The sequence below is a fragment of the Monodelphis domestica genome, chromosome 3 (genome assembly GCF_027887165.1).
Source record: "Monodelphis domestica isolate mMonDom1 chromosome 3, mMonDom1.pri, whole genome shotgun sequence".
NCBI classification, from domain to species: domain Eukaryota; kingdom Metazoa; phylum Chordata; class Mammalia; order Didelphimorphia; family Didelphidae; genus Monodelphis; species Monodelphis domestica.
In genome coordinates this window covers 13,762,196-13,785,098 of record NC_077229.1, presented here as the reverse complement: position 1 = coordinate 13,785,098, position 22,903 = coordinate 13,762,196, and the positions used below count along the sequence as shown (strand labels likewise).

General features: G+C 53.6%; 1 protein-coding gene across 1 annotated transcript in view; it reads right to left on the bottom strand.

Moving 5' to 3' along the window:
* PPIL2 (peptidylprolyl isomerase like 2) overlaps positions 1-22,903 on the bottom strand; it is a 31,168-nt gene that overhangs the window by 6,151 nt on the left and 2,114 nt on the right. Inside the window, exons 2-14 of the mRNA XM_001362327.4 lie at positions 22,438-22,487; positions 20,675-20,720; positions 19,537-19,599; positions 18,087-18,138; positions 12,811-12,862; positions 12,393-12,484; positions 11,701-11,790; positions 10,604-10,679; positions 10,015-10,175; positions 8,790-8,865; positions 7,230-7,336; positions 1,547-1,636; positions 1,179-1,212 (exon numbers count right to left, since the gene is read on the bottom strand). Of these exons, the coding sequence (XP_001362364.4) occupies positions 1,179-1,212; positions 1,547-1,636; positions 7,230-7,336; positions 8,790-8,865; positions 10,015-10,175; positions 10,604-10,679; positions 11,701-11,790; positions 12,393-12,484; positions 12,811-12,862; positions 18,087-18,138; positions 19,537-19,599; positions 20,675-20,720; positions 22,438-22,487 (989 nt within the window). The remainder of the gene's footprint in view (positions 1-1,178; positions 1,213-1,546; positions 1,637-7,229; positions 7,337-8,789; positions 8,866-10,014; positions 10,176-10,603; positions 10,680-11,700; positions 11,791-12,392; positions 12,485-12,810; positions 12,863-18,086; positions 18,139-19,536; positions 19,600-20,674; positions 20,721-22,437; positions 22,488-22,903) is intronic.

Here is a 22,903-nt window from a genome sequence, read left to right as displayed (position 1 = left end):
CCACATCCCGGACGGGCCTTGGTGCGGCAGGACTGTCGGGGGACCCGCTGCAGCCCCTCCAACGGCGTCTGGCCCTACGTCCCCCCTCAAGGGAGGCTAAGAGCGTGCGGCCTCGCTCAGAACTCGGCTGCCGGGTGCCAATCTGATGCCCGGCGGCTCCGAGACGCCACAGGCCCGTGCTTCTGCCCGGCGCTGCCCTACGCCGCTGCCCACGTCCCCGTGAATCCAGGGCCCGGCCAGGCTGCCGCTGGGCGAAAGCAGCCGGAGCGGGCCGCCCCTGGCACGTGGGGATGGACTGCTGTGGCCGGGACGGGGCAGCGAGCGAGACTGGGGTCAGGGAGGCCTGGAAAGGGCCCTGCCGAGGACGGGCGCAGGAAGCGCCTCGGTGCACCAGCACTTCTGAAGCGCCGACTGTGCAAAGCACTTTATAAATCGGGTCTCCTGGGTCCTCACAACAACCGCGGACCTCTGGGGAAGGGCTGTTATGGACCCCATTTATAGAGGAGGAAACTGAGGCAAGCAGAAGGGAGTCACTCAGTCAGAGGACAACTAGCCCACGGCCCGGTGACTGTGCCGGGCGCTGTGCCAAGAGCCTCACAAGCACCCTGGGAGGCAGGTGCATTCGTCACCCCCATCTTGCAGATGGGGAAACAGAGACAAACAGTGGCTAAATCGTGGCTGGTGTCTGAGGCAGGATCTGAACTCGGGTCTTCCTGCTGCCAGGCTCAGCAGTTGGCAGGGAGGTGTCTGTCCTGCTCTATCCGCAAGCAGGACCGGGCGACAGGGATCTCTGCCCGCCTGGGGGCCTCTTCTCCATGAGCTCCAGTGACTCGGGGCCTGTGCCCCCCCACTACGACCCCTTCCTGCCCCAGATCCTGGCCCCCCCCATGACAGGAGCGACTCTGACCCGAACAGACCAGACCCCCAGGGTGGCCTTTGGACCAAAGGGACTGAGCCCTGGAGAGATGACGGGAGGGAGCAGCCAGGTGGTTCAGTGCATGCGGCGCCAAGCCCGGACACGGCAGGTCCAATCTGGCCCTGGCCATATCCTAGCTGTGTGACCCTGGACCAGTCACTTCACCCCACCGCCCAGCCCTTAGGGCTCTTCTGGCCCGGAACCAACACGGCCTCAATTCTAAGACAGAAGGGAGGGAGTAAAAAGCAGAAATGTGGCCTACCTGTGCCTGTGCCCGTCGGGTCTCCACCCTGGATCTAGAGGAAAGGGAGGAGGAGGGAACAGAACGTGAGCAGATGAGCAGAGGCCGGGGAAAGGGGGCTGGGCTGGGGCCTAAAATGGGCCTTCAGGGGTCCTCCTTGGAGTGGGCCTGGGGCAGATCAGGAGACGAAGCCTCCTTCGGGGCTCTCTTCTGCCCTAACTCGCCAAGCCTTGAGGCCGTCCAGTCCATTTTACAGATGAAGGAAGTGAGGCCTACAGAGAGGCAGGGGCCGGTCCTCAGGCCCCCCACAAGGTCCTAGCTAGGAAGGGCCCTGAGACCACCCCCTCCCTCTGGACCACAGGCAGGGAGCGGAGCTCAGCACTACTGACCACGAAGTTGCGGATGGACCGGTGGAAGATGGTGCCGTTGTAGTAATTCTTCTTGCAGAGCTTGATGAAGTTCTCGCAGGTTTTGGGAGTCTGCCAACAGCCCAGACAGGCCAGGTGAGCGGGGCAGTCGGCGCTACGCACTCCCAGCCCTCTGAAACTTCGAAGCCAAACCCCGACCCCTGCCCCCACCATCCCACGAGGAAGGGACAGGAACAGTCACCCCCAGGGCCCAGAAAAGGAAACTGAGGCCCAGCTCAGGGAAATCCAAGGGATGTCTGGGGACTTGAGTTCTGTGTGACATCGGGTAAGTGCCTCTCTGAGCTCCCAGATCCAAGGCCGGGTCCAGAGTTCAAATCCTTCCCCCATACTAGCTGTGTGACCCTGGGCACATCCCTTGACCCCACCCCAAACCAACCCTGAGACCACTGGGCCTGGGGCTTGAGCTTTTCCTTTTTGCCCCCCCCCCCCCAACCCTTCCTCTTGTCTCAGTACCAATTCTAAGACTGAAAGGTAAGGGCTGGGCCAACAGGGCTAAGTGACTTGCCCAGGGTCACACAGGGTGAGGAAGCACTTATCCACTGGCCACCTGGATGCCCCTTTTGGCTTTGAAAATGCGATTGGCCACGGGACAGACTAGTGTTTGATAAACCTGAAGATCCCAGCTTTGGGGACAAGAACTCGCTATTCGATAAAAACTACTAGGAGAATTGGAAAACAATATGGCAGAAGCTAGAGATACACCAATATCTCACACTGTATACCAAGATAAGGTCAAAATGGGTAAAGGATTTCTACTTAAAGAGTGATATTCTAAGTCAGGAGAATGTCTCCCTGTCAGATCTATGGGGAAGAGAAGAATTTGTGACCAAGCAAGAGCTAGAGAACATTACAAGATGTAAAATGAATAGTTTTGATTATATTCAATTTAAAAGCTTTTGTACAAACAAAACCAATGCAACCAAAATTAGAAGGAAAGCAACAAACTGGGAAAAAATTCTGACAAATTTCTCTGACAATGTCTAATTTCTCAAATCTACAAAGAAGTCAAATTTATAAGAAATGAAATCATTCTCCAACTGACAAATGGTCAAGCAACAGGAATAGGCGGTTTTCAGATGAAGAAATCAACTCTAATAACATGAAAATGCAAATCAAAACAACTGAGGTACCACCTCACACCTAGCAGACTGGCCAATATGACAATAAAGGAAAGTGATCAATGTTGGAGGGGATGTGGCAAAATTGGGACACTGATGCATTGCTGGTGGAGTTGTGGACTGATCCAACCATTCTGGAAGGCAATTTGGAACTATTTCCAAAGGGCTTTAAAAGACTGCCTGCCCTATGATCCAGCTACTAGGTTTAAATCCCAAAGAGATTTTTAAAATGGGAATGGTTGTTTGTAGAAAAATATTCATAGCTGTGCTCTTTGTGGTGGCAAAAAATTGGAAAATGGGGGGGTGCCCTTCAATTGGGGAATGGCTGAACAAACTGGTATCTGATGGTGATGGAATACTATTGTGCTAAAAGGAATAATGAACTGGAGGGATTCCATGTGAACTGGAAAGACCTCCAGGAACTGATGCAGAGCGAGAGGAGCAGAATCAGGAGAACATTGTACACAGAGACTGATACACTGTGGGATGATCAAATGTAACCAATTTAGCTACTAATAGCAATGCAATGATCCAGGACAATCCTGAGGGGCTTATGGGAAAGAACTGTGGGAGTAGAAATGCAGAAGAAAATAGGATTTGGGGTTTTGGTTTTAAAAGATTGCTCTATTATAAAAATGAAAATGGGTTTGAGTGATTTTAGACCTACATGTACACACGTATAACCCAGTGGAATTGCTTGTCAGCTCCGGGAGGGGGAAGAGAAGAGGGAGGGAGACAACATGAATCATGTAACCTCAGGAAAAAATAATTTTTAAAAAATGTGATTGGCTGCTAACCAGGAAAGAGCCCTCCTAGACCCAGAAAGTTTTCCCTTTCTTTCTGGCGGATGGGGTGCACCATTAGATCTGGGCCCAAGTTCTGCCCTCTGCTGCTGTGCACTGAGGACAATCTATAGCCGGGCCTGCTCAGCCCTTTGGGATTCCTGTTCAATACAACACCCTTCCTTAGGAAAATGCAGCCAGACACCCAGCACTGCTGCCAGCAGAGCGTGGGGGGTGTTTTGACCCACCTCAAATTCTACTAGCAATCATATGAGCAAAGGCACCCCCTGTGCCCCAAGCCAGAGCGACTAAGCCCCCATGTGTGGGCTCTAACACCTCTGCCTGCCCTTGGGATGTTACAGTCAATCAGGGAAACAACCGAACATAATAAACGCTGCTGGAGTATGCTGAGCCCCAGGAGGCAGAATCAGGAAAACAAGGCCCTGCCCTCAAGGAAGTAGGTACAAGAACAGCACAAGGGCATCAGGAAGAGCCGGCACTGGTGGCAGGAGGGAGCCTGTGCTGAAGAAGGCCAAAAGGCCAAGGAAAAAACATTCCAGGCAAGCGGGACTGCCAGAGCAAAGGCAGGGAGGTGAGCTCAGAGCCACACTCCTCATGGTCTCCTCTGCTTGAGACACGGTCGAGGAAGACCACTGGGAAGCAGCACGTGCTTCTTTAGGGCATTGGGAGAGGGAGTGAGACCGAACAAGATAGAGCGGAAAAAGGAGGAGGAAGTTAGAGACGCACAGGAAGATCCAAAAGAACCAACCCGAAGCAGGATGGCAGAACCAGGGGACAACCAGACTCCAAGGTCCTGGGACCTCCATGAAGGTCTCAGAGAGATCCTCCCCCACCCCGGGCAGGCTCAGACACAAGACCGCCCCACTTGGAACAGAGGGATATGGGCTGGGTCACAGCTTCATTCTTCGTCCTTGTCCCAGGGATCTCGTGCCAGAGGAAAGCCAGAAGGCACCAATAACAGCTTTTAAAAAAGAAAAATAGACAAAGGCTGGGGTCGGAGCAATGAAGTCTATGGGGTAGAGCCTAGATTCCGGGGCTGACTCCAAGCCCCCTCCAGGCCTGTTTCCCCATATGTCCGTTCTGACTATTCATTCTACCTTCTCGGGCCGCACATTCCATGTCCTGGGATCTCCAGGACTGCCCTGGGCCCAGTCAGCCGCCACATGCCTCCTTCCCAGCTTTGGCCTGTTGCCACCTGATTGTTGGCAGCTCACAGAGCCCTCGTCTGCCATCTGGTGAAACAGAGCTGAAGGCCTGGACTGGTGCCAGCTGACAGGAAAGGCCACCCTCCAGGCCTGTTCCCATGGTAGCCACAGGCACTGAGGCAGGTACGTGGTTGCCAAGTAAACCCAGCTCCATCCTTCCCTCCCAGGCTCCACTGCTGCTTCACAGGAAGGCCACTGGGGAAGGGCTGGATCTGGGCCACCTGCAGTCCTCAACACCTGAGGCAAGAGCCTTGCGAACTAGCCACGGCATACCCCACGGGGGAAAAGTACGTGGCAATCCGAAATCAGCACTAGAGTTTTACAACAATCCTGGGAGGGAGACACTAGCTATTGTGGTCCCCACATTTCTTAACAGATGGGGAAACTGAGGGGAAGAGAGGCGATGTAAGGAGCCCATGATCCCACTCTTAATGTCTTAGACAGGATTTGAATTCAGGGCTCTCTGACTCTAAGAGCTCACTCGGCATCACAGTGACTTACTGCGTGTTGTCCAGAGAACTGAGTCCAGCAATCCCCAACTCAAGGACTTCTTCCAAATACTTGTCCAAGGTCACAAAGCTGCGACAGGGGGGAAGAATCAATCCCAAGACGCCAGGGTAGGAAGGCGTCAAGTCCGACTCCACACATGACCTCTGCAGCCACCCCTGGGAATCCCACAGCAAGAACACAGGGCTGCGGTTACTAAAGAATCCAAGCTCAGACAGTCATGAGCCACAGGCCCAGACAAGGCCATTGTGTGACCCCAGCAGAGACACGTCCTCCTTCTGGCCAGCTTCTAGGATGGGCTCTTCTAGATGAGGTTCTCTCTGGATGGGCACAAGCATCCTCCGGTACTTTGTCATCAACCAAAATCAAACCAAGTCTTGAGAAAATGGACAGCAAGCCTAGATCACACCCTGCTGGGGCTAGTTGGGCTCTGCCATCTTTAAGATGCTAGAGTTGAGGCTCTAAAGACTCTCCCAGACATCCCATACTCTAGAGCTCCCCCGACTGGAAGTTCCAGCTCCAACATCCCGGGTTCTAAAGTCTCTCCAGCTCTTTCGGCACGGTTCACATTCTGTTTCAAAGCCCTGGCAGCTCTTCCAGTGGATGTTCTGAGGTCTCTCCAAGCTGCGCCGTCTGAGCTCCAAGCTCTAAGGCCCCTCCAGCTCTGCTGTTCCACTCTCCACCATCCTTAGCACGCACGTTCCACATTCTGTTCTTACAGGCCACAGTCTGAGGCCTCCCAAAGTCTTGACATCCTCCATGGGAAGACACATCCCCGCATCGCCGTTCTAGTGCGAACATTCCGCCCAGCTTTGAGGCCCTGCATTCTAGGCTCCTTCCAGATCTACAATTCTGTAACTTGTTTCCAGTCCTCAGCACTCTGAGAAGAACCAGTTTCTTCTCATGGGGGAGGGCTACCACTCATTGTACCCACTGCTCTGGAGAGATGGGGGAGGGAGTCTGAGGGCGAGGGGCGGGTCTTGCCACCCTTTTGCAAGGAGAGATGAGACAGAAATAGCAGAAGCGCCTCCACCATCCATCTGTATGTGGCAGCATTACATCACCAGCAGATGGTGGCCCCATCCCCCTCCTTGCTGGGAGGGCACTCTGCCAAAGGGCTGAAGGCAGGGGGGTCCAAATCACATCTTCGTTTTACCCAGAAGCCTTTGGGCCACACTGAGCAGCCTGATGGCCAACATGAAGGCAGAAGCAGTTCTAAAGCTCTCCTGGAGTTTACCATTTCTAAGACACTAATGTTTACTGACTGAAAGCAGAAGTCTGAAAGATGGAAGGCAAGTGCCCTGCGATCAGATGGGGAAGAAAGCTCTTTCGCCAAACTAAGGGACAAATCGTGGCAGGATTCAGAGGAAATGGAGAGATGAGATCTCAAAGTTCTGGCCCTCACATACTCCTAAGTCGTCTCCTCTGTCCTAGGGAGAAGAGAGCGCTGGTCTGGAGGCCAAGTGGCGCAGGAGCCCAGGGCGGGGAGGCTGCCCTGGCTCCCATGTATTGGCAAGGACCAACTGAGATTCCAGAGGCACCATGCTGAAGCCCGTTAACACTTCCCGATGGAGGGGATGGGACGGGACGTTTTTGTGGACGTGGCCAACATAGGAGTTTGTGCTGCTTGACTTCATATACTGGTTTGAAGAGTTTTGATTTTCAAAGATTGGGGCAGGGAGAGAAAATAGGTTTTTGTTTATTGAAGAAAAAAATAATTCAAGGGCATCTAGGTGGCTCAGTAGACAGAGAACCAGGCCTAGAGACAAGAGGTACTGAGTTCAAATGTAGCCTCAGACATTTCCTAGACGCGAGACCCTGAGCAAGTCACTTAACCCCCATTATATAGCTCTTATTGTTCCTCTGCCTTGGAACCGATACTCTCTATTGATTCTAAGATCAGAAGGTCAGGGCTTTAAAAAAAGGAATTAAACAAATCAGATGTGCCTTGTGGCCCGGGGACTGAGGCTGGCCGAGGCAGCTGGGCAAAGCCTGCTTCTGGCACACTTACCATGTCACAGTGCAGCTCCAGGTTGAGGTCCCCCTTGTTGGTGTGCAGCCGGACATAGCCCTTCTTCTTCACAAAGCGATACCTGACGACGTCGTCATCAATGGCGGCTGTCATGAGGAAACGGTCAGTTAGGAATCACCAGAGAGGTTTCCTTATGCAAAGCATGCCCATGTCTGGAAGACTGAGGCACAGAAAGTGACTCCATGTTGTCCGGATGCCTCAAGGGACACAAAAAACAAATTGGAGGCTGTCGAAATGCAGATTGGAGGTGATTTATTATTACTGTTATTATTTGGGGTTCTGCGACATGACTGTGAGAACAAATGAAGTGGTTGTGCAGTACTTAATGCAGACACGTGTGGGCATCATGCTTTTGTCGCGCGCGCTCTGAGCTTTTTAAGTCTCCTCGGTCTGAACTGTGGTTTCTCCTTTATCCTTTTTTACCCCTGAGTTGGACTGTAATGGATGGCCTGTCACCCTGGGAATCTTTAAAGTATGATTCAGGTATTGTTGTATTCTTTACTGTGTAATAAAAAATAAATTAAAAAAAGATTCACCAGTGAGACCTCCGGGCACCGCATAAGCAGCCCAGAGCAGACCACTGAGTCCCGGGATGGAGACGCTGCTTTTCCCCAGACCCCGGGGGGCGCCAGCTCTCGCTGTGCAGGACCCCAATCTGCCTCCTGCCTGTAACTTCCTCCTCGGGCCATCTCTGGGGTCAAGCAGAGCCTCGGATACTTTGGGCAGTTTGGTCATGTCCCTCCCTCCAGGCCCTTTGCCAAGTCTTTGGAACTAGCACATAAGTGTGACCACGTGACACAGCAGAGCCATTAAGAGAAGCCAGGATTACCCCAGGGCCCGGGGCAGCAGGGCGCTGGGACCAGGAGGCAGCGGGTGGGCAGCCGTGGCTCGAAGCCCCCACTCCTTCCCTACCGGGGTCATTCATGCCGCTTTCAGCCTTGGCTACGTCAGGAGCCACTGCCATACAAGATTATTAGGACACGGGACGCGCTCCGAAACCAAGCTGGCCTCCCTCGCCTTGCTTTCCAGCGGCAGCAGTGAGCCAGACCCGGCCCCGAGAGGCGTGTGTTCACGTGTGTCTACATGGATTGGTGTGTGCCTGAGGGCCAGCCTGGGGATGCAAGGCCGGGAAGAACATCGGGCAGGCAATGGGTGAAGGACCGCAGACGTGTCCGCTGCCCCCGGGGAGCCAAGAGAGCAAGAAGCAGCAACCCTGGAGCTGAGCTGTGGCCAGGCAAAGGCAGGGCTGAAGAGCCCCCAAGGAAACACGAGGAAGGCCGCCGTCCTCGCCCCCAGCAGCAACAGAATGGGCGTGTCGGGGTCAGGGGCTCCCATTCTGCTTGGACAATTGGGGCCCGCAAAGAAACCAAATCACTGCATCTGAGTCAGCTGGCCCAAAGCCCCTCGATGGACAGCCGCCGTGTGCCAGGCTCATCTTCTGGCACGACTGGCCCCTCCAGGAAAGGGCACAGGGGCCTCGGCCACCCTCATTGGGACCCTGGGCGGCCCTGGGCCCCAGCAGGTTCACAGGGCACTCACCCGCTTCATGGGTTGTCTCGGGCACCATGGCTGTGGACGTGAAGGAGGCACTGACCTTCCCGGTGGAATAATGAGCCTGGACAGAGGAGAAACCGAGGCAGGGTCAGAAAAGAAACCAAAAGGGCAGCGGACAAGCGGCTGCGACAAGCCAGACACTGGCCTCGGAACAGGTGCTGGCAGCCACGGGCACCCTCCGAACTCCGGGTCGGGGTGAGAAGCTCCATCTGAAAAGGGGGCAGAAAGAACTCGCTCCTGCTGCTGCCAAGGGATGAGCGGAGGAGTCCTCGCCCCCATTTCCTGAAGGCCCCGGGCTGACCCTGCTGCTGGAGCGGCTCGTCCCCGCCGGCTGAGGAAAGGCAGGAACGCTCGCCTGAAATGCACGGGGGCCCCCCGCCTGCGGCCACAAGGAATGCTTAGCCAGACGGTTCCAGAGAGACGATACCACTTGGGAACTTGGCTTGGGTGAACATTAAAGAAAAACGACACAACGAAATGCAAGCAAAGTAAATGGGAACTAAGAGCAGGAGATATTTGCAGCAAGCATCGGCTGAGACAAGATGGCCTCGAAGGGCCCCCCCAGCCCTAAAACCCAAAGGATTCAATACAAATGATTCCAACATCTGCAAGGAGAGGACCCAGAGAGGTCAGCGGACACACAGCCAGGTCAGACAAAAGGAAAAGCCACCGATGGGTGGGTGACCACCTCCTTCCTACCCACGGCGGCTCTTGGGGCTCCCAGCCCTAAAGAATGACCTGCCCGCCTGGCCCAGGGAAGCCGCAGCGGGGCTCTCACAAGGACGACAGAAAGGGGAAGGCGCACAGAATCTCTCGGCTACATTACGCAGCATTCTGTACACCAGAAACAACATCGGTGCCCATCTCGCTATCAGAGAAACGACAGAGAGGAGGATGACGAAGGTTTCCGGAAATAACTGTGAAAAAAGCGGGCCCAGCAGAGAAGGCCGGGCCAGGCCAGGGCCACATTCACTCTGCCCCAGCCGGGCCAGTTGGCCAGGACCACAGGGTGGGAGAAGAACCGACAGGCCCGTGTGGACAGAAGGCCTCTGGGAAAGTGCAGACAGCCGTCAGTGTCCAGTTTAACTGAGGTTGTGGGCGATGGTGTAGCAAGCCCCGCAGTGAACAGAACCGCCCCCCCCCCCCCCCCGGCCCCTCTGATCACATGGGAGGATGCCCTTCCTGCCAGACAGCCCGGCCTCTGCCTTACCGCATTCAACTTGTCCACCTTCTTCTTCTCCGGAGCTCTCATGGTGGCAGCCAGGATCTCGTCGCCCTTGAAGTCTTTGTAAAGTTCCTGCAGGGTCTCTCGGGTCTCGGCGTTGGTGTTTTTCAGATAGTAATTCGGGTCCTGCCTGGCTTTCTCTTCATCTACAAAAGACCAGAACGTCCCTGGGTGGCAGGCGCTGGCAGGGCCTCCTGGTTTCCGCCTGGGCTCAGGCTGGGCGGCAGGAAATGAGCCCCGAGGGTCCTACCGCTCAGGGATCCCCACTGTATGGGCCTTCTCGCCTGGGGGGTCTCCAGGGCTGCCCAGAACCAACAGGCCCGGAAGCCTCCAGAGACAGGAAGCTCCCTCGCCGGGCCCTGACAAGGCAACATGGATGATAAAGGCTGCGAGATGGAGTGGGGAGGCCAGGGCTCACGTCCAAGCCCGATGGGATGACCTCGACTTTGTCCCTCTAAGCCTTGGTATCCTCTGTCGGACGGCATTAAGGACACTGACACTCTGGGCCTCCCGGGGCTGATGGGAAACCTAGAAAGCCCCAAAGAAAGGGGTGCAACATGGGCCTCGGACCTACCTGGGTCCACGACCCTCAGGTTGTTCTTGACGTGATAGAAATTGGCCACATTAAACTTGTCCAGGTTCGTGGGATCCTGCGGCAGAAACACGTCAGAAACATGTGATGTCCTGCGTGATCCGGGCCCGTGGGCACGTCTGGGCCTCAGTTTCCTCAATTGGAAGCATCGAGGCATGGCAACGACCCCAAACCCAGCACTTGCTCCTGCTACGAGCCAGTCAACAAACAGTGCTTCCCCAGTCGCCCCGGACGGACGCCAGCTGCTGGGGCTCCAAAGGAGAAACGGTCCCTGGCCTCGGGGACATCCTCCGGGAGGCTGCTGTAGTGTGGACAAAGGACCGGCCAAACATCCCACAGCTGGACTGCTCACTCTTGGGCCTCCCACCCCAGCCTCCAACCTGACCTGGGCCAGGGGCCAGAACAGGTCGTTCCGACCAACCCTTCCCATGGTCCAATGAGCAGAGGGAGGACCCTGCCCCCCAACCCCCTCAAGAATGGAGTCACCCCCAGGAGGAGCCTGACCCGAAAGAAAGGCCAGGCTGCTTCCTGTCCTCACGTCATCTCCTCCCGTGTGGCGCCCCCTTTGTGCCCGCTCTGGCACCGTCCGCCATTGCAGCACAGACCCCAGGGGGCTCGGACCCGGGCTTCTGCCTCTTGGGTGCTCCCCACACCCAGCTGCCCAAGAAGCAGAGGACATCCAGTCCCAAAGGGCCTCCCCTCCAAGCCCTGAGTGCGAGGGGCTCCCAGAGGAGCCTAGAAGCCTGCGCCGCTGACCCTGCGTCCAGGGGCCTCCCCTGCCCCAGTCGTGGCTGAAGAGGGCTCAGAGAGCCGCGCGCAGGCCCAGCTGGGCAGATGCTCGTGTTCCCGACTGCCAGAGAGGAAACGGAGCCTGGGTGGAGGCGCCGGCCCGAGGGTGGCTGAGGAGTCTGGACAGAACTCTGGCCTCAGCTCTCCCCCCTGCCTGAGGCCCAGAGGCAGTCAGAGGGCAACAAGAAGAGGATAGGAAGGTTCTGGGTTCCAATCTAGCCTTGGGTGCTTCTTAAGGGGGGGGGAAGGAGACTGGATGGCAGGGGGTGGGAGAGGGTGGCGCCTCCTACCTGGAGAGTCACGATGTCCTGTCGGGAGAAGGCCTCGTCCGTCAGCAGGTCCTTGTAGTTCTTGGTTTTGATGTTCAGCTGCTCCACTGCCTGGGATGAAGCCACAGATCAGGGCCGGCCCTGGGCCCATCCGGCCCAGCTCCTCCCAGCGCCCCCTCCAGGAAGCCCCCCACTGAGCTGGGGGAAAAGGGGAAGAGGCCTTAGCAGATAGAGTGCCAGGTGCAAAAGGGAGGTCCTGGGTTCCAATCCAGCCTCGGACACTACCAGCTGTATGACCCTGGGCCAGTCACCGACACCCCACCCCCGATGGCCCCAGTTGCTCCTCTGCCCTGCACAGACACATACCGTGTGCCCAGACATCTCTTAAAGGATGCTCCAGGAGGGGCAGACGTGTCGGGGTGGGGGCCTAGAGGGTGGCTAGAGACCTCCACAACTGACCTCCCAGAATGAGCAGGGCCTCAGTCTCCCCATCTGGAAAATGGTCCCAAGGGGGACGGCCAAGGCTCCTTATCCCCAAGACTTAGAGGTGACCAGGGGCCGGGGGGGGGGGGGGGGTCCCAGGTCCCAGAAAGCTCAGGGGCAGGCGGGGCCTCCCAGCCCCTCCCCTCCTCCAGTGAGGGAGCCCCCGGTGATTCTCAAAGCGCCCCGGTTCCTGGCAGAGGAGACTGAGGCAGGGAGGTGGCGGCACCCACCTCGTAGGCGTACACGTTGCCGGTGGAGCGGATGGCCACGATGTGCGAGTTGTTGGTGAAGACGGTGAAGAGCACCGGGCAGTGGTACTTCCCTGAGGGTGAGGCGGCGTCAGTCTGAGGGCCTCCATGCCAGGGGAGGCCCTTCCCAGAAGGCGACTGGGCCGCGGGGGACACGGTGGCCGGAGCCCCGGGCCAGGAGGTCCTGGGTTCCAATCTAGCCTCAGCCCCCTCCTTAATCCCTTCACCCCCTCTGCCCAGCCCTCGCTGCTCCCATCTTAGAGCGGGCGGAACCTCCTGGCTCTGCCTTCCCAGGTCCAGCCCGTCCACCTCGGAGCCTTTGCTCACACCATCCACCCCGGCCCGATCCGAATGCGGGTGACGCCCCCCTGCCCCAGGCTCCACAAAGCAGAGGGCGCACCTTCGTTATTCTTCGTGAAGTTCAGCTTGATCAGAGACTTGGCATCCAGCTTCTGAAAGGCAAAGGGCGGAAGAGACCGACTTACGTCAAATTCAAACTCAAAAAAGAGGAAACGTCCCGCCCGGGAGAGCGGGGGAGAAGCCATTCCCTGACCAGAGTCCTACAAACACTTCCAGGTACAGGATGCTGAAACGCCACCCCTCACCTCCAAGCCTTTCCCAAGGCAGTGCCCCCCACCTAGTGTGCCTCTCCCTTTCCCCCTAGCTCGGCGGGCTCAGTCTCTAGTGATTGAGAGGATCCTCGGTCGAGTGCCTCCACCCCGGCGCTCCCAGCCTGCCCTCCACACAAAGCCCGTCTCGTCTGCTCCCCATGCCAGTTCTGAGGGGCAAGTGCTGCCATGATTCCCGTTTTACAGATGGAGAGACTGAGGCAGGGTGAAGGACTGGCCCAGGGAAGGCCGGGCCCTGCACACGTTGGTCACGGCCGCGGCCTCTCCCTCCCCAGCGACTCCAGCCTCGGTGGATGTGTTTGCCCGACTGATGAGGATGAGGATTGGGTCGAGGATGGGAAGCCCCAAAGTGCCCGCCTGGCATGAACCTTCTACCACTCAGTGGAGCCCCAGAGGCCCCCCCCAGCCTCTAGAGTCCCCCAATTCCTTCGAAGCCTGGTTCCCACACGGCCTCTTTGCTGAACTCTGCACTCTTCCAGGGCTTCCTTGCTTGGCACACGGCAGGTGCTTAGTAAACACGAGTGGGCGGATTCGGACTCTAAGAGTGACTCAGCGGGGAGCAGCGGCAGAGCCAGGAGAGCCCCAGCGTCCATCTTGCCCAGCGCTGACCATCACGGCTCCGGAGAAGACCAGAATTCCTGGCGCCACCGAGAGCTTGAGGAGCTCCCGCCGAGGGCTTCCCAGCCCCCGAAGGCCCCAGGACAGCCGAGTTCCCTCTTCCCGCCAGTCTCTCCTCCTCATGGTACACGCACAGGCCGTCCCTCGTGGAGAACGGAGCCAGAGGGGGGCAGCCCCCGAGGGCTGTCGCCGTACATTCGGACAAGCGGGCACGGCGAGGGCACCAGTGTGAGCCCATCGTAAGGGGCAGGAATGGAGAAGACGACCGAGAGGTCGCGGAGGATCCGCGTGCGAGGGAGGCCCAGGCGAGAAGGCGTGGCTCAGCGGCGACCTGCACCACGGAAGGGCCCATCCACATTGGGGAGACCCCAAGGGGCGACATGTACTTCAGGCCACCAGGGGAGGGGCGAGCCTGGAGAGTCCTCCCTTCCCAGAGGGTCACCAGTGAGCACGTCCCGTTTCCACATTTGTGCCTTTCTTCATGGATTCCAAAGGATGTCACAGGCTCCAGGAAGGGCTCCAGGGCAGCGCAGAAGGCCATGAAGACAGGACCAGACACTTGGTGGCTCTCAGCCTCACCAGGCCTGTTCCCTTCTCTCTCCCAAAGGGGGGGCTGGACTTGGCAGCCTCCAAGGGCCCCTTAGCCCCTAAGCTCTCCTCCTTTGGAGGCCTGGGCTCTCTTCTCAGTTCTGCCCTGCCTGAGGGCCTGGCATCTCCTCTCGCCTATCAAAGAGGCAAAGACGAGGCAAACCATCTTCAAGGATGCCGCACCAGTGCTACGAAGGCCTCATCTTCCAGGAACAGGCAGGCCTGACATCACGGCGGTGCAGAGCTGGGACTCAAACACCACGTCCAGGGCCGCCGCTAGCCCCAAAGCTCCCTCTACCCAGCAGACTTCAGCTCTGAATGTGTTCGTTTCCCAAGAAGCTGAGGAAACGTAGACGGTTTTCAAATGAAATAATTTCCCCTGAGGTTTCTACTTAGTAATTGAAGCCAACTCCTGTGATTAATTTTCACCAACAGCTTCTTCTCCAGAAATTCTCTAGGGTGAAAGCGGCAGGGAGCAGGCAGATGGGGGCCTGGGGCACTGGGGAGACCCAGTGCCAACCTCAGCCGAGCCTCCCACAAGGTGCCCCAAAGAGGGGCGGTCTGGCGTAGGAAGAAATAGCGACTCGTAAAGTTTAGATCCAGCGCTGCCAACGCGGTGCCCACTGCTCTCTTCACGTGGGGGATTCCAAGTATCACAATGTCTGAGCGGAGCATTCCATCTAATTCCCTCATGTTACAGGCAGGGAAACTGAGGTCTAGAGAAGGCACTGGGCCTGGATTGAGGGTTGCCTCTTGCCCCTGTTAATGACTTCTTAGGTGGCCTTGGGTTCATCACCTACCTGCTCTGGGCACTGAGCTGACTCAACGACCTCCAAGGTCCCGGCCACCTCTACCGTGATGGACTACAACCCTGTGACTTGCCTAGAGGGGTCACAAAGACCCGGGAGCCTGCCCTGGGCATAACAATGACCAACTTGGGGGGAATGAGGACTTAAGAAGGCTCTGGGATCTCCAGTGAGGAGTGGCAGGCAGGATGGAGAGCTGATGGCAAAATCCAGGGCCAGGGGGGACCCGGGCCCTGATGCTCTTGGCTCTAGCCCGATGAGGAACAAGTCAGAGGCATTTGGAGGGCAACCAGGAGAGAAAAGAGTCTCAAGTCCACCTGAAGATGAAGACTGAAGGAACCAGACAGGTTTAATCTGGAGAAGAGAGGAGCTGGCTGTGTTGGAGTGGACTCTGAAGGGCTATCACAGAGAGGTAGGATCAGCGCTGTTTTGCTTGGCCCAGGGGAGCAAAACCAGGGGCAAAATGTCAATAGGAAAGTTTCCTCATTCTCTGGGTCATCCCAAGTTAGAAAAAGCTGCCTCAGGAGGTAGTGAGCTTCCTATCAATGGAGGTCTTCAAGTAGGGACTAATCAATCATTCCTTGGTTGATCAGCTGTGGATTAGGCTGGGATGTCCGAGGGCCCTTAGGATTCACCAATACCTCTGTGCAGCCTGAGTCACTCTGTGGATTAATTTCATATCTTGCAACTTCACTGAAGTCACTAATAATTTCTATTGGTTTTTTGGCTGATTCTCTAGATATACCCCCATATATGAAAGAGTGAGAACGTTGTCGTCTCATTATCTATTCCAATTCCTTCAATTTCTTTTTCTGCACTTACTTTAGAGCATTTCTAGTATAATATTAAATAGTAGCGGTGATAGTGATCATCTTTGCTTCACTCCTGATCCTAGTGGGAAAGGTTTGACATCCTGTTATAATGCTTACTGGTGGTTTTAGATGTCATTTATCACTTTAAAGAAAGCTCCATTTATTCTGATTTTTAAAAATAAGGAATGGGTGTTGTATTTTGTCAGAAGCCTTTTATGCATCTATTGAAAAATAATCATATGGTTTGTTGTTTAATTATTGATATTGTGCTGGTTTTCCTGATTGAACCATCCCGGCATTCCTGGTAGAAAGCCCACCTGATCATGTCATGTGATCCTTGTGATATAATGTTATAATCACCTTGTTAATATTTTATTTAAGATTTTTGAATCAATGTTCATTAGGGAGCCTGGTTTACAGTTGTCTTTTTGTTTTAACTCTTCCTGGTTTAGGTGTCAATACCATATTTGTGTCATAGAGTGTGGAAGAATTCTTTCTTTTCATATTTTCCTAAATAGTTTATGTAGCATTGGAGTTAGTCGTTCTTTGAACGTTTGGTAGAATTCATTTGTGAATCCATCCTGCCCTGGGGCCTTTTCTTAGGGAGTTCTTTGATAATTTGCTTAATTTCTTTTTCTGTGATGGGGTTTAGTATTCTATTTTCTCTTGTGCTAATCTGGGTAGTTTATATTTTTGTAAATATTCATCTATTGTCTAAGACTGTCAGATTTATTGGCATATAGTTGGCCAAATTGACTCCCAACAATTGCTTTAATTTCATCATTAGTTGTGATTTCACCTTTTTCATTTTTGATACTGGTAATCTGGCTTTCTTTTTTTTGGATTTAAGTTAACCCACAGTTCATCTATTTTGTCTTTTCATAAAACAAACTTTGTCTTATTTATTAGTTCAATGATTTTAGTTCCAAGCTTATTAATCTCTCCCTTAACTCTCATGATTTCTAATTTGGGGTTTATTAATGTTGGACTATGTATTTCCTCTTGTAACTCATATTTCTTTTCAGAATCTGGATGGTATATCATTTGGTGCATATATATTTAGTATTATATTGTTTCATTGTTTATGGTACCTTTTATCAAAACATAATGTCCTTGATTAGATCAATTTTAACTTTTGTTCTGACTGAGATCATGATTGCTACTCCTTTTTTTTCTTTAGCTGAGGCACAGTAGATTCTGCTCCAGACCCTAACTTTTAATGTTTGTCTGCCTGCCTTAAATGTGTTTCTTGTAGACAGCATATTGTAGAATTATGGTTTTTAATCTACTCTGCTATTCTTTTCCATTTTATGGGTAAGTTCAACCCATTCACAGTCATCAATACCTACTGTGTGCTTCCCTCCATCTTATTTTCCCCGTTTAGTTTTCTCTCCTTTTTTTTTTAGTCACTCTTTGTTCAAAGATGTTTTGTTTTAGACCACTCCCCTCCTTCATTTCATCAGCTCCCTCATGAGTAAAATGGGTACAATACTTGCCCACTCTACTTCCCAGGGTGGGTGGTGATGGGGAGAATATCTTGTAAATTTTAGTGTCCCATACATGAAAGTCATCTATGAGATTCAAGCCCCCTTCTAGAACATCCTGCCCCAACCCAGGTGCATACAGTATCTTCTGAGGCTACCAATTATAAGCACCAGCAGCCTCTAGGCTCTGGACCCAGCTAGGAAAAGAATGATGGAACCCGGATAAAAGCTGGACAGTGAGGTGAATCAAACACAGCTGGCACTGTAGCTAGCATGAGGTGGAGAGGCCACTGCTCATTGTCTACATTCATCCTGAAAGTGGCCTCATGGCCTGGGCATCAGTTCTCATCTAGGAGAACCTGAGGAGCCCCCATGGCTTTTCTCTAGTCAATACCCAGGAGAGAAGGTATAGAGGCCATACTCCTTTTCCTCCACTGAAACCTCTTTTCACCTAAGAAAAGTGAAAAGGCATCCCTGAAGATCTGTTCTAACCTGGCAACACTAGGAACAGAGACAGTTTGGTGTACCGGCAAGAAAGTCTCTGCAACTTACTGTTGCACGGCCTGGGGCCACCCACTGGACCCCCTAGTGCTCCTGACCCTCTCTGAGACCCATATGTATGCTAGACTCCAGTCGACCATGGTAGGGAGAGCCTTCTTGCTAGGAGGTCCCACACCAGTGGCATCACACACTGGGTACAGGATGGCCAAGCTATGCCTACCTCCTGGTGCCCACCTACCTCTCCAGTGCTAGGATTGGTCCCATACTTCTTTATCCAAGGCACAATATTCCTGAAGGGACAAAAGAAAAGAAGAAGCTTCAGTGTGGCAACTACTGGGTTCCCTCAAAGTGGGAACATCCATTCCCCAAACCATCTCCAGCTAGTGCTCAGAAAGCACGGCCATTAGAATCCTCTTTGTAACCAGGGGCTCTTACCCTCAGCACTGTCTCCAAGGACAGGTCTATAATCTTTCTCCCCAGGCCCATGGGTTGGCTTCTCCTGGGGTCTAATATCCTAAAAAGGCCTTTACTTTGGTTAAGACATCCACGAATGGTTCTTTCCTTGAAATCATTCCCTGGGCCTGTTACTGCAGAAGCCCCTTCTTAACAGGGGACTGAGTATTAGTCAGCCCTGACACTCTCAGCCTCAGTTCTCAAGATGGTGAACCCTGCAACCTCCAGGAAGTGATGCAGAGTGAGAGGAGCAGAACCAGGAGAACATTGTACACAAAGACTGATACACTGTGGTACACGCGAAGGTAATGGACTCCTCCACTGGTGGTAATGAACAACCCAGAGGGGTACAGGAGAAAAAACACTATCCACACCCAGAGGAAAAAGTGTGGAGTAAAAACACTAAAGAAAAACTACTGCTTAATGACATGGGTCGACGGGATATGAATGAACATCCTATTGCAAATACCAACAACATGGAAAGAGGTTCTGATCAAGAATACATGCGACACCCAGTCAAACTGCACGCTGGCTATGGGAGGGGTGGGGGAAGGGGAGGGAGGAAAAGAAAATGATTTTTGTAACCAAGGAACAATGTTTGAAATTTATTTAAAAAAAAAAGATGGAGAACACTGTCTACATCAGGTGAACCTCTCTGGGCCTCTACTTCGTCAACTTTTAAATGGGGAGCCTGGTGCTGCCAGTCAACAAACACTAAGCATCAGGGCTGTGCCAGCAGGATGGTGCCTAGTTCTCAGGGCCCCAATTAAAGGAGGGCCAGGGGAGGGCAGTAGCAATGATGAGAATAGTCTGAACCCTGTAGTAGGGCACTTGGTGCCTGAGCTCCTCCGGTCCTCATTCCAAAACCCAATTCCAACTGCCCAGAGTGAGGGAGCTGCCACCACTGCCATCATCCCCTTGTTGCTTAGTTAAAATGTAAACCACCGAGTCTCCCAGTATGACTTAGGGCCAGCTTATCTATGTCTGTCAAGGAGAATATTGGGTGTATGTTAAAATACCATAAAAGGCAGCTGGAACAAAGGTGCCTGGGCAGTGCTTCCCACCCCCATTAGGGCTAAGGAGCCTGAGGCCTCTGGAAGCTCCAGGAGGCCAAACCTAAGCCAAGTTGTGGCTGCTACCATCCCAGAGGCCAAAGGTCCTGGAGGGGGTTGGCCATGGATGACTAACCCAATATCACTGGCTTCAAAAAGGTTCTCAAAAGGGAAAACACTTACAGTAAGTCAAAGACGACTCCATCAGGGGTGCACACCGGGTACTCAAATGGCTGCAGTGACAGGCTGGGATACAGAAACACATTTCAGTCAGTCAAGCCAGTGAGCCAGAGGCCCACACTGTGGCCCCTCCCGATGACCAGCAGCCTGTCTAATGCCCATCATCCAAGACCCGTCAACAGTACCACCAGACGCCTAGGCCAGGCCCAGGCTCGGAATTTGAGTGCAGTTTTCAATCTCCTTCTACTTCACCCTGTCCATTCAATCAACAGTTGAGTAAGTGGTTAGCTCAGTACAGCGTGAAGAGCTTGAGCTCTGGAATCATAGGACCTGCTTGTGATGCTTACTGCCTGAATAAGACAAGTACCTTTCCAAGGCCTCAGTTTCCTCATCTGCAACAGAGGAGTGGGTGGCCTCTCTGACCCTTCCCAATCTCCTTTGCAGGCTCCCTAGCAGGCCTTCAAGGCATCTTTCCTTTGCTACTCTCTCTCTGCCTCAATTCCCTTTCCACTTTATATCCTTCAGACATGATGAGACCTTCCTGGCTCTTGGCTCTCATTACCTGACTCCCCTATTCAGAATCCTTCAGTGCAAGCCCACTGAATCCTCAGCTTGGCATTCAAGGCCCTCCACAATATGGCCCCCAGCTGTCTCTTTCATAATGATTTTTCTACCGCCACTCCTTATACATCTTGTTCCAGGAGTGTGATGAGATCCCTATCACCATTGCTGCCAGAGGTAGTGGGTGGCCCTCTCACTCCACTCACCAGCCTAATTGGTCTCTCAGACCAAAACTTTCTCCTTTCCTTGGCCCTCCAGCCTCTGCCATTAAGATTCGAGCTCCTTGAGGACAGTGACTGCCTCGTTTTTTGCATTTGTGTCCCTGGCATTGGTACAGTGTCCAGCCCAGAGTGAGCATCTTATAAATAAATGCCTTTTCATATATTTATTTATTGTATAACTGACTTCCTCCTGCAGTCTCTAAGCTCCCTGCCAGAAGCCATAAGGGCCAGAAACACTGATGCTGAATGAATGGTCACTGACCCAGTCATTTGGACTGTGGTCTTAAGTGGAGAGAACTAGAATGGAAAGTGACTCAGATGGATGCATTCAGCAGCCAGTACAGGCCCAAAGATCTTACCTGCAGTGATCAAAAGGTAAACGCCGAAAATTTGCTTGTGGGAGATCTGTGGGAAATCAAAGGGGAGACTGTGTCAGGTGTTGCTCTGGGGGAGAAAGGAATTCCCAAAAATTCTACTGCCCCACCATGGAAAAGGGAAATGAATGCATGTATGAATGAGAGGGAGAGAGAGAAAGAGGGAGGGAGGGAAAGAGGGAAGGAAGGAAGGAGGGAGGGAAGGAGACAGAATGAGACAGAAAAACAGAAAGAGATCCATCTCCCATTTGGTGACATCCCCCCCACCCCAATCCCCAGCCCACTAGAGCTTGACTTTCATAGAATCCTGGGTCCAGATCCAACCTCAGGCCTCAGCTTGTCCAAACAGCCAGCCCAAGCAGGATGATGTCTCCCCAACATCTGAGGGGCAGTTCTAAACTCCACCTGAACATTATTAATGACAAGGCTCTCGCCACACAAGAGAGCAGGATGAGGAATCAGAGTCTTCACGTGAATCCTGGCTCTGCGGTTTGCCACTTACTGGGCCCCTGTTTCCCCTTTCTGTAAAACAAGGAGGTTGGCCTAAATAGCTTTAGTTTCCTGCCAATCTTCATCTAGGATCCATCCTTATATTTTAGCCTTCAGCAAGCATAAATTAAGTACCTACTGTGTTTACTGGGTACTGAAGAAACAGACAAAATGAAAGCACGCCTGTCCACACAAGGCCTCATCTGGGCAGCTGTCTAGACAAAGGATGGGTCAGTGAAGGCCCATAGGGGAAACCCTGGCCTGGAAGCCAGGAGCCCAAGCTTCGAATCATACTGTGGTTATTTACTCCCTACAGAAGTCTGAGCAAGTGACAACCCTTGGACCTCAGTGATCAACAAGCAATTATTAATCACCTGATGCCAAGCTCTAGGAGTAAGAAGGCAAAAACGGAATAGTCCCTACCCTGAGGAATGTATGTTTTCTCAGAGGAGACATAATGTCTGTGTATAAGCACCAGCAGAACAAAGACAGAATAAATAAAGATTATTTGGAAGGGTAGGCAGGCAGACATGAGCAGCTGGGCCTGGATCTGAAAGGCACTGAGGTGGGAGATGAGGCACCTAGTGGCCTAAATAGCAAAAAGGCCAGGCTGGTTGGTCAGCAGAGCTAAGGAAAAGGAAATGATGCATGAGGCAGGCAAGGTAGGTGAGGACCAGGTTGAAATGGGCTTTCAAAGCCACAAAAGCAGTTTCTATTTGATCCCAGAGACAATGGGGAGCCACTGTAGTCTAGTGAGGAGGGAGGGCCATGATCAGATCCGAGGGAAAATCATTTTGACAACTGTGTGAAGGCAGGAAGGCCAGGTGACAGATGGTAAGGTCCTGACTTTCAGTCCTGGAGCTTCCCCCTTGGAAGTACTATCTGGAGGGCTAAATAGAGACCATCTCTATTGAAGGAGGGCACCCAGGCCAGCCATCTCTGCATTTCCCACCAGGACTTCTCCACCATTCCCTCTTTGCCCCTTGTACATGTAATCCCAGGGCTTAAGGAGTGCCTGGTCCACAGTGAGCACTTGCGTAAAGGCCTGGTGACTGATGACTGACCAGTGATGGGGGGAGACTGGATACAGTAGAAGTCTTACCTTTGGGCACTCCCCCTAGAGCCTGGCCCCCACCTAAGCATCACCAGGAATACAGAGCCAGAGGAGCTCATCTCCCCATGACCCCAGGGAAGGCTTCTGAGCCAAGCTTCCTTGAAACCAAAGTGTTGGGAAAGAAGGGGGCACCCTGGGTACTCACCAGGCTTCTTGCCGCCATAGAAGTGCGTGTACTCAGCGCAGGTTATGTACCTACAACAGAGGGCATGGATCAGTCCCATGCCTTGGCCAAGCCTCCCCAACGCTCTCCCTGCACCCTGGTTTGCCGATTCTCTAGGCCCCAGGGAGGCATGCTCCCAGGCTGAAGCCCCTGGTCAGGTAGTTCTAAGTAGAGGATCCAACGGCGTAGGTTCCACATCTGGCCCTGCCCTAAAACCCAGGTCAAGTCTCTTCCTCTCTCTGGCCTTGTTTGGATGACAGCTAAACCCCTTCCCCAGCCGATGGGGTGGGGGTTTGGGGGTGCGGGGCCTCCAGGAAGCACAGTCCAGGGGGAGACCACTGGAAACAGCTGTGGCCAGAACAAGACCACTACAGGAAGGGCTGGTGCAGGACATTAGGGTGGGCCAGGGGGGCCTGGGCTGAGGCTAAAAGAAGGGACTCCACAGGCC